The 12,047-nt window shown below is 32.3% G+C and overlaps 1 protein-coding gene across 3 annotated transcripts in view; it reads left to right on the top strand.

Moving 5' to 3' along the window:
• Window positions 1–12,047, top strand: part of LRCH2 (leucine rich repeats and calponin homology domain containing 2) — a 119,316-nt gene that overhangs the window by 71,417 nt on the left and 35,852 nt on the right. For all 3 annotated transcript variants that reach the window (XM_054544983.1, XM_009235192.3, XM_054544982.2), the window contains exons 12-14: window positions 4,210–4,275; window positions 10,808–10,856; window positions 10,935–11,051. In XM_054544983.1, coding sequence (XP_054400958.1) covers window positions 4,210–4,275; window positions 10,808–10,856; window positions 10,935–11,051 — 232 coding nt within the window. The remainder of the gene's footprint in view (window positions 1–4,209; window positions 4,276–10,807; window positions 10,857–10,934; window positions 11,052–12,047) is intronic.

Raw genomic sequence — 12,047 nt, 5'->3', positions numbered from 1 at the left:
TTTACTGTCACAATACTTGAATTTGAATGAGACCAAAAATCTAAGCGTAATCCTACGTGAGGATATATCCTACAGTGGATTTGATATAATTTATACCTTCTCTGGTTGTGGATTTTCCTTTTCATGCTGTATTATTGTGTCTTATATTACAAATATATTAGTGAAGGATCTGAAATGTTATTTAAAATTGTAGGCCAGGAGTTGTAACATCTCTTTTTAGGTTTTAAAATAATTATTGTAAATTTTGTTTGTTTTTAGTCTTGATTAAAAATAATTTAACTGGATTAAGATTACCCTCACCTACCAGGAAATATCATCCAGGATTGCTACTTTGACTGTATATTACTTAACTGTTCTTTAACTTGCTACTAGTAGAAGACAAATGCAATGTTAGCCCTCAGCTAAATGAAGCTGTGTATCTTCTCCCAAACTAGAGGTAATTAAAAAACAGCTTACATTGAATTCAGTGATGATTTCCTTATGGCAGTTCTGCCACTTGCTTAGTTCATATATATTTTTAATTTTTTAATTTATTTTTTTTTAATTTTTTTTGAGACGGAGTCTCACTCTGTTGCCCAGGCTGGAGTGCAGTGGTGCAATCTCAGCTCACCACAACCTCCACCTCCCGGGTTCAAGCAATTCTCCTGCCTCAGCCTCCCAAGTAGCTGGGACTACAGGCATGTGACAGCATGCCTGGCTAATTTTTGTATTTTTAGTAGAGACAGGATTTCACTATGTTGGCCAGGCTGGTCTCGAACTGCTGACCTCGTGATCCACCCGCCTCAGCCTCCCAAAGTGCTGGGATTACAGGTGTGAGCCACCACGCCTGGCAGTTCATATTATTTTTTAAAATGTCTTTGATTCTTTAAGAAACTTTATGCCAGTACTTGGTACATGAAACTATCCTAGGGGAGCAGCAAGAGGATATTGTACAGAATTAATACTCAAAAAGGGTGAGAAAAGAGATCAGCAAATAAACCATCAAATTGGTAACTCATAAGGTTTTAAAGTCTGAAGCCTAGTTGTTTAGAAGACTGCCTCCACTTTGTCTGATTAAGATGTGTAGATTAAGCTACTTTATGTTTACAGTTTATTGTTGAATTTTTTTTTTTTTTTTTTTTTTTTTGAGACAGTCTCACTCTGTCGCCCAGGCTGGAGTGCAGTGGCACCATCTCGGCTCACTGCAAGCTCCGCCTCCTGGGTTCACGCCATTCTCCTGCCCCAGCCTCCCTAGTAGCTGGGACTACAGGCACCCACCACCACGCCCGGCTAATTGTTTGTATTTTTAGTAGAGACGGGGTTTCACCATGTTAGCCAGGATGGTCTCAATCTCCTGACCTCGTGATCCTCCCACCTTGGCCTCCCAAAGTGCTGGGATTACAGGCATGAGCCACCGCGCCCGGCCTGAATTTTTTTTTTAATTGATAAACAGTCTTTATCATCCCATCAAAATATTGGATTATTATTTCTACTTGCATCTGAGTGTATTGAAGTCACTCTGAATCAATGACTTTGACTATATTTAAATAGCTATTCATCAAGTTCTAATTTTACCTTCACTATTATTTTGGGAAATAAAAACAAGTCTTGAAAAAAAATCATTATCTTAAAAATAATGTTGCATGATGAGTAAGTTCTAGGGATCTGCTGTACAACATTGTGCCTATAATTAACAATACAGTATTGTATACTTAAAAATTTGTTAAGAGAGTAGATCTCTTGTTAAATGTTCTTACCAAAATAAAATAAAATTGAAAAAAGGGAGCATATTTTTTAGAACAAAAAAATCAAGGAAGGAACTGAGAATAAAATGATACTATTAGAATATTCTTAATATTAACTTGATAATAAAAAAGGAAATTCTGTTGAAAAACAAAAAAGTTGATATGTATTATTAATTATTGAGCCAGTTTTACAAATTTCCATGAGTCTTACTAATTTATGTTAGTGTTAGAAAGGTGGCTACTGCTCTTTTTCTTATACTGATTTTCTTTGGGGGCTTAATAAGTAGATGTTTAGCTGGCTTCTTAAATTTTGTTTAGTTATTATTCTAAAGAAAGGATTAAAATATATGTGTGATTTTGCAATAAATAGCTTCATTTAACTGGTTCCCATTGCATGTTTGTTCCTGCTAACTTACGCTGTAGTATTTTCTGTTGTGTCTTTCCTTTTAGTAATTATTTTATTTGCTTTTAGGTGTGTCTTGAGAGTTTTTCTTTATTGTGGAAAGATGTGCTTCTAATTACTATGTGATACAGCTAAATAACAAAAAGCAATTATGAAAAGTTATAATTAAAGTATAATTAAGGATCATGGAAAGCAAAACAAGGTTTAGGAAGTTTATAATTTTGTTTTAGAATTATAGAAATTATGGACATTACCTGTTTTATTATGATTTTTTTCCTGATCATATGAACATTTCAATTTGAGGAGCATCATGTTAACCTCTAGCTTGTTATAACTAATTAGGTAGATCTCTCAGTCCTTGAAATCTATGTATTCTTTTGTTTCTGCTTTCTTTACAAATGACTACCCTGTCTCTCCAAAAACATCTTCTTCTCCCATCTTTTGGTTTGGTTGATTTATGTGAAATATGAATACAGACAGAGGCCTTTAAGTTGTAGGAGCATCATTCAGTGATAAACTCTTCCAGAGGACCAGAGCAACAGGACATGAATCAAGGTATCTAGAGTTTGTGGAAGCCTTCAAGTATTATGGGGCCAGGTTGACATAGGTGAATTGTATAGTCTTTTACTTAAAATAAGTACTAGTAACTGGATTAGGGAAGTATGTTAATAATCTAGATGTTTAATTAGAATAAATGTTTGTTTTGACTTTTGGTATCAGAGTAAATCATAAAATAATGAACATAGCAAAATTTTACATAGGTGAATTCTCAATTACATAAAATATATTGTATAGGTAAGTGGATCTCAACTTTTTTTTCTGTTTCAGTATAACTCATACACAACTGTAATCACAACGCTAATGAATGTGTGGTGAGAAGGAATTAGAATTTACCATAGTGAAGGCCATTGTAGTTTGATTCCCCTCCCCCTGCAATAATTCTGAAATTTCCCCCAGGATAGTACTTACTGCTCTCTCTTCTTTAAAAAAAATCACTCTTTTAAAATATATTTTTCCTAATAGTTTTAGATATTTCATTACCTTAATTTTTCTGTATTTAAGAATTTAAGGCAATTTTAATGCATGCCTATACAAAGAAGAGTAATTTCCTTAATTCTGAAATTGTTTGGCCCAAAGCTACACTGATTGGTGTATGATACTTGTCCTTTGCATCTCATTATTGCTTTTTCCTAGTGAGGCCCTACTAGATCCACGCTAGTGAGGAATCCAGCGTAATGGACTTTGGTTTCTTTATGCTAACCATATTTCTGTAATTACCAACTTATATTTAATTCATTATGTATTTTATTACTCAATATATAGCTTTTATTTAAAATCCATTTCTATATTCTTTTGGCAGTTGACATCTGGAGATTTTATTTTGAATAAAAGGCAGAGATTTTACTTCTATGATATTAAATTTTAAAAGTGAAAATTATATTTATATATAGTAACATTAAGAACTCTTAAGTATAGTTACTTATGTTAAGGATAGTAATTCATTACTTTTGACTTTGAGATTAATACTTAGAATTATGTAACATTATGTAGAAATAGTTCTCTCTTATAATGGTTCATCATTTTCTTTGGTTTTCTTTGAATGGTTTTATTTAGTTATTAAAAGTTTAAGAAACTTGTGTTTTTTTTAAAGAATTGAACTTGAGCACTGATTTTGCATTTAGAATTAAAGTTTTTCATTTGGCAAAATAGTTATGTATTACATAAACACACCTCATATCATTTGCTGTGCTGGGAAAAATAAATCAGTCATGATGGTACCTCTGTATCTCTTTATCTTCTATCTCAGCCAAAAGTTAGATACGCAAAGGTCAATAATAGCATGGGTGGAAGATATCCAAATTTGAGAAAGGGTTTATAAAAGAAGATGCATGGAAAAGTTGCCGAGCTTCATTTTGTTATACAATAGTACACTTATGGGCATCTGATCTAAATAATATTTAAATATTATTTTCTAGCAAAGATCTTCAAGGACCAGATGCAGTTTATTTTAGAGATTTTTTTATATCATGTGATGTAATATTCTTAATAGATTTGGGAATTAATGTGTTGATTTACTTCTAGGATTCTTAATCATACAACTTCTGTGATGAGAAACAAGCCAAAACAAACTGTGGAATGTGAAAAGAGGTATAAAAATATCTTAGTTTTTACATTTAATATTTTATAATGAGTATTGATCCTTTGACAGTGATGTTTTTGTATATAGGCTTTAATTAAATAAGTGATACAGATTTAATATAACTAGATAATTTAAATAGGAAATGTTTTAGAACATGAGTTAAATTTACTTTTCGTATAAGCAAAATAAAAAATGCTGATCTTTTTTGCTCATAGATGCATTTTTGTCTTGATGATAGAATCATTTATCTGTTCATTCAGCGAACATTTATTATATTGCTATTCCTGCCAGGAATAATGTGTTTCTTTATCATTGATTGTGTTTATTCTCTATGACACTGTTTATGTTTTCATTTCTTTTCAATTGGGTGTTACTGAATTCTTCTATGTGAATACATGATATAAATCCACATATATGAATTCCTGAGAACTAGAAGACCTTGAAAGTTTCTATTTATTCTTTTTGATGGTTTGAATTTAGATTAGACTCAACTCCTGAGTCAATCCTCTGAGAATGTTCAGGCCCAGTCTTTTTCTGCTTGGCTTATTCCAACAGTCCCCAGACATAGCTCCTTTCTTCAGGTTTGCCTAGCTTTAAGTCTGTCTTCTGCACAATGGAAGAGTGATAATTCTGAAACATAACTCTTACTTGTGACTCCCATTTATTATCTTCTAATGACTCTTTACAACTTTTAGAATAAACCTTAAAATATTTAACTTAACCCATAAGATTGAAGTGGGTTTCTGCTTACCCTGAGAGCTTCATCTTATACATTCCCCCACTGGCACCATTTGCATTTAGGAACAGAACTTCTTTCTTCATTCTCTTGGGGAAGTTATTTAGCTTACTCTGAGCCACATTTACCCCTTCTATAAAATACGAATAATAACAGTGTCTACCTCATGGTTACTGTAAGGATGAAATGGGTTAATGTAGTAAATTGCTTATGACAGTGATTAGCACACAGAAAGTGTCACATATGTTATTAGTTGTTAAACTATAGTTATTACTATTGTGGACTTTCTTATTTTTCCTTTCTTTTGTATCTCAGCCCTTCCTTTTTCAATTCTTACCTCCTTTTTTGTTCAAAAGAGAAATAGCTTTGTGGGTATTCTTTTTCTGGTATTAAGAAGTATTATATGACCTTAACTTTTTTTCTTTTTTTAAATTATACTTTAAGTTCTGAGATACATGTGTAGAATCTGCAGGTTTGTTACTAGGTATACATGTGCTATGATGGTTTGCTGCACATATCAAAACACATTAAATTATGGGAAAATATTTTAAATTCTGTGACTTTTTTCAGCAGTACATGGATGAGTACACCCCACCCCTTCCCCACCTTTAGAAAAATCTCACATACTTTCTGTTAACAAAAATGAGATCATACTGAGTATACTATTTAGTAATATGCAGTTTTCACTTAATATTATAGTGATGGTTTTATATACCTACTAAATCTAAATATACGTTTTGATGAACTTTATATATTCTGTACACTTGCATTCTCCTTCCTTCCTTCCTTCCTTCCTTCCTTCATTCCTTCCTTCCTCTCTTTCTCTTTCTCTCTCTCTCTCTTTTTTTTTCTGACAGAGTCTTGCTCTGTCGCCCAGGCTGGAGTGCAGTGGTGCGGAGATGAGATTTCACCATGTTGGCCAGGCTGGTCTCGAACTCCTGACTTCAAGTGATTCACCTGCCTCAGCCTCCCAAAATGCTGGGATTACAGGTGTGAGCCACCACACCTGGCCCACTTGTATTATTTTCTTAACTTAAATGCTTAAAGATATGTTATTGATGGATTAAAACATGAAAGTACATTTAAAGCTTTTGATATGTTGTCTCCAGAAGTTTTTATGTTTGCATTCCCACAAGTAACACATGGATAGCTTTACTTCCATACTTGTTAACACTATACATTATCAATCTATTTAATCTTTGCCATTCTAAAAAGAACAAATTATATCAGAATGTTTTATTTTTCATTTCAGTGATTAAATTAGTGATGATGAGTATTATTTCAAGTTTTTATTGCCTATGTATATTGCTACTTTTGTAATTTGTTTGTTTGCATCTCTTGTAGTCAGAAGCACTTTCTATTGTTGAAATATATTGAGTTTTTTTATGGCCCAGAATATGGTCTATCATGGTAAAAGTTCTGTAGGAACTTAGAAAAAAATGTATTCTGTGGTTATTGGTTAGAGTCTTATATAATGTCAACTATGTTAAGTTGGTTGGTAGTATTGTTTAAATCTTCAATACCTTACCTATTTTCTGTTTTCTTGTTCTATCAGTTAGTAAGAGAAGGTTATTGAAATCTCCAACACTAATTGTAGATTTATCTTTCTCCTTGTAGTTCTATAATTTTTCCTTCATACATTCTGAAGCTCTATTATTAGATATATAAATGTTTAGGATTGTATTGTCCTCTTGGTGAATTTGTACTGTCATTCTGAAATGACTTTTCTTTATATTCTTGATAATATTCTCTGCTCTGAAGTCTACTTTTCTGATATTAATATTGTCAGTCCAGCTCTCTTTTGTTTAGTATTAGCATGATGCATGTTTCTCCATCCTTTTATTTTTAACTGATTTGTGTCTTTGTAGAGAAAGTGCATTTCTTGTAGTTAGCATTTGGTAGTATCTTCCTGCTTTTTATTGAATCTGACAATCTACCTTCTAATTGCAGTGTTAAAAATCATTTATGTTTTTGTAATTAATGATATTTTGAGGTTTGCGTTATGTTTCCTTTCTGTTCTGTCCTTTTTATTCATTTTTCCTCCTTTTCTGTTGTCTTTTGAATTATATTTTAAAATTTTTGTTTATTTCCTTTGTGGGCTTATTTGCTGTAAATTTTTGTTATGTTGATGGTTTTTTTAGGGGTTAGAGTATAATATTTAGCTTATCACAGTCCATCTTCAAGTGCTATTATGCCATTTCATGTATCATGTGAGAACCTTAGAACAGTATACTTATATTTTTTCCTTTTTAGCCTTGGTGTGTTGTCATACATTTTACTTTTTATATATCTGTTATGTGTACCATAACAAGTTGTTATTTATCCTTTAAACAGTTATTTGTTCTTAAGAACATTTAGATAATCAGAATAATGTCTTTTATGTGTTCAATCCCTTAGTTACTATCTCCAGTGCCCTTTATTTTTTGTGTAGATTCATATTTACATGTGCATCATTTTCTTTCTGCCTAAAAGAGAGATTTTAACATAATTTTACTACTGGTCTGCTGATTGAATGCTTTTAGCTTTTCTATGTCTGAAAAAGTCTTAAAAAAATTTTTTTTTAAAAAACAGGATCTTGCTGTCACCCAGGCTGGAGTGCAGTGGCGCTGTCACAGCTCACTGCAGCTTTGACCTCCTGTGCTCCAGTGATCCTCCCACCTCTCAGCCTCCCAAGTAGCTGGGACCACAGGCATGTGTCATCCCACCCAGCCAACTTAAACATTTTTTTTTTTTTTGTAGAGACAGGGTCTCATTGTGTTGCCCAGGCTGGTTTTGAACTCTCGGTCTCAAGGAATCCTCCTTCCTTGGCTTCCCAACGTGTTGGGATTACAGGCATGAGCTACCATGCCTAGCTCACCTTCATTTTTGAAAGATATTTTGGCTCATACACAATTCTAGTTTGACATTTTAGTTTTCTTCCAGTACCTTGAAGAGGTTTCTCCGCCATCCTCTGGATTGTATTGTTTTCTATGAGAATATTCTTATCTTTGTTTTACTTTGCCTAATGTGTCCTTTTTTCCTCTGGGTGTCTGTAACATTTTTTATCACTCGTTTTAAGTAATTTGGTGGTGATATATCTTGGTGTAGTTTTCTTCATGTTACTTTTGTTTGGAGTTCATTGAGCTTCTTGAATTTGTGGGTTTATTTTCATGAAATTTGAAATTTTGGGGCCCTTATTTCTTCAAATATGTTTTCTATCATTTGACCTCTTCTATTATGGAACTCCAATTAGGCCACTTGAAGTTTGCCATGGAACATTGATGTTCTATTCATTCTTTAATATTTTTCTGCCTGTGTTGGGTTTTGGCAAGTCCTTCTGCTTTGTCTTTGTGTTTGCTAGTCATTACTTGTGAAATGTCTAATCTGCAGTTAATTCTATCCAGTTTGTTTTAATTTCAGATGTTGCACTTTTTATTTCTAGAAGTTTGATTATGTCTGTACTTACCATGTTCAGTCTTTTCCTTTAGCTTCTTGAACATTGCTTGGTTGAATTTTTGATTAAATGACAGACATTGTGTACTTTACATTCTTGAGTGTGGATATTGTAGTATTATTATACATATTTTTGACTTTTGTTCTGGGATATGGTTAAATTACTTGGAAATAACTTGATATCTTGGGACTTGGTTTTATAATTTATTTATGTGAGACCAGTGCAGCATTTAGTCTAGGAATAAATTTGTCCCCTTAATGAGGCAAGACATTTCTCTACTGGATGTCCTGTGAATCACAAGGTTTTCCAGTTTAGCTGGTGGGAACTGGTACTACTCCTGTTCCTCTGAGAATCTGGGAATTATTCCCTCTAATCTTTGGGGGTAATTTTATCCTTTTGCCTAGGGTAGTTTCCTCACATACATGTTCAATGATCAGTACGCTCAGATGAAAATTTGAGGGATGCCTCTGTAGATCTCTTTCCTTTCTCTGTGCATTGCCCTTTTCTTTGTTACTGTGTGCTGTGAACTCACTCTGCCCTTTTCTCCCTGGCTCCAGCTCTGTCTCCTAAATTCTGGGCCTGCTAGACTCTGCCTTAGTTTTTTTCTCCTGGGATGTGGACTGGAAACTCTTTCCATGCAGCAGCTTGGCTCAGTTATGGGATTTGCCTTCTTACACATCTCTAAAGGATAATGTCATTTTTTGTCTAATATTCAATGTCATGGAAGGCATAATTTTAAATATTTTGCCCATTCTTTTAGTTTTTTCAGTCAGGATATAAATCTGGTCACTGTTAGTCTATCTTGGCCACTGGCAAAGTCTAGTTTTTACATTTTATGTGTTCAAATTTGTTAGTATTTAATTTTGATTGTTCCTCCCATAGGCTCTCTCTATTCCAATATTTAAAAAATTACTGCCTGTGTTTTTCTGATACTTTGTGATTTCTTCGTTATATTTAAATCTTGTAATTTTTCATTTTGATATTTGGTATGAGGTAAGGAATCTAGTTTTCTTCCTCCCCCACCTTTTTCTCACTGTGTCTCCTCCCAGTTTTTTATTCTTTCTTTCAGTGTGTATTTTACAAGTGATCAATCAGGTGTCTCTCTACTACTTGTTATATAAGCCATTACTTTCACAGTGATCTTAAATGTCATTTTTTTCAGAAGTTATTATACTTGTGGTCCTGTACTCCTCTTCCATTGAAAAATCCGTAGATTCTGGAGCTAGTAGAAAGGAGGGTTGAGAAGTCCTCTTTATTATATAACTTTTCTCTTCGTGATCATCCATTCTTCCAAATTGACTTTGGAACTCCTTTGTCAAATGTTTAAAAGAAACCAAAAAATACTTCTTGAGATAAAAAATTATTATTACAGTTCATTTCAGTTATTAATTAAGTTGAAAGAGAAGTTATACCTGTAATACTTATCTATCCAAGAACCTTTTGGTTATTCAAGTCTCTTACTAGACATTTGTAGTTTTTTCATGTAGGTCTTGTACAAGTATAAAGTTTCTTCCTAGGTATTTTATACTTTCCTTTTATGAATAGCATTTTTTCTAATATATCTTTTAACTCATTATAGTTGATATGTAGGAAAGCTATTAACTTCTGTATGTTTTTCTTTAACTGGTAACCTTACCTCTTATAATAATAGATTTTTTCATCTTTTTCTCTTGGATAATCATGTGTTCTATAAATTTTAAAAATTGGATTCTTTATATCCAATTTTTATTTTCTTTTCGTTATTGCACTATACAGAAGTTCCACAATAGTGTTAAGTTATAGCAGCTTCAGTGGACATTTTGTTTATATATTTTTTCCGCAGGAACTCCTTTTTCAAAATTGCCATCTAACAACAGCATGCATAGTCTGCCTTATCTCAACAACAAAAAATTAGATGAAAATAATTTCCTTCATAGCCCCTGTTTTGTTAGAATGAACAGGTTGCATCTCATAATCAGTAATTCAGTAGGCAAAAATAACTACTCACTTGAGCTCTTTGGCATGTAGACAAAGGAAATTATTAGTTTTTTTTTTAGTTTTAGTTATTTTAATATAATAAATATTCTGTCTGTCCTTTGACAATATATCTTTAGATATTTCACTTATTTTAGCTTCTGGGAATTCCTTAGAGTAGACCTATGCATAGGGCCTACATAGAATAAACCCATTTTGATATTTCCTGTAGAGCAACAGGTTTTAGAAACTTAAATATATTTCTGTCAACTTTAAGTTTTATGTTGTTAGGCCAAAGTGTAGACATGGGTAAATTCTTTACAATGTTTTTAAAAAGATAACATAATAAGGTTCATAATATATATTTAAGGATTTATTCTAAATATTTTAACGTATTAAGGCATCTTTAATTTTTTAGTGTCTCAGCAGATGAAGTTAATTCACCATTATTACCCCTCACCTGGCAGGTAAGAAGAAATTAAATTACTATTATATCTATCATTTTGTTCTCTTTTATTTAGTTAAAATAAATTGTCTCATTATAGCCCTTAGAAAATCAGAAGGATCAAATAGATGAAAAACCGTGGCCAGAATCTCACCCTATAATCTGGCAGAGTGAAGAAAGGAGGCGGAGCAAACAGATTAGAAAAGAATATTTCAAGGTACTCTATATTAAGTTTTTAAATTTACTTTGTAATTATTAGTTTTTATTTTGTCAGTTTTGTTTTGAGTTAATAAGGTAGACTGTAACTCTCTAGTTAAATGTAGTAAATGTGTTATTTTGATTTCTCACATATATGGGGTAATACGATCTAATTATATCCATAAGGTTTCAGTAATTGAGAATAATTGAGTAGATAAATATAAATTATGATTTACCAAATACTTTGCAAGATAGACGAATGTTTGCTACACTGCTAGTTGTAGCAATATGTAGTATGTTTTAAAAGAATTGTCCAGGAAAAGTCTTTCATTGGATTTGTTTCAATAACTATTTGACACATATTTACAATTAGCATTTAACTGTTCCTATGTAAATAAGTGCTGTTTATGTAGTTCTGAAAATGCTTGAGGGCAGATTTTTCCATTTTTTTCTTCTTGTTACCTTAGTAGATTGATTGAGGGTCTTTTATCTTAGCTAAAAGAAAAGCTCAGATCATCCAAATTATCCCACATTTCTAGTTAGCAGGGTTTTAATGAAATTTTACTGTGTACACATTTGTAAATATTGTATTATTGTCTATTTGTGATTGGGGTCTGCTGTATTTGCAGAAGCCAATCATTAGAATTCAGAATAATATTCAATACTAGCCAGAATTCATTACTGGAATTTGACTCAAATGAATAGTACAAACAAGCTTCTGCTCCATGAATAGCAAATTTTGTTGTCTTTGTACACGTTTTATGTTTCCCAAAGCCTATTATTAGATGATAATAGTAATTTTATCTAAAAACATAGTACTAGTCTACATTGTAGGTAAGTTCAAGTTTATATCACTAATAAATAGGATTATATTCTCTGTTTTTCTCTGGTAGAAATAGGTCTGTATGCACATTTGTTTGTTTCTATGTATGGGTGTGTAACATACATTTGTAAATAGTATCATATGACTAAAACAAAACTGTTATTTATATGTCTTAGTGGATCTGTGGTAAAT

This window comes from Pongo abelii, chromosome X (genome assembly GCF_028885655.2).
Source record: "Pongo abelii isolate AG06213 chromosome X, NHGRI_mPonAbe1-v2.0_pri, whole genome shotgun sequence".
NCBI lineage: Eukaryota > Metazoa > Chordata > Mammalia > Primates > Hominidae > Pongo > Pongo abelii.
This window is presented reverse-complemented; position numbering and strand designations above follow the sequence as displayed.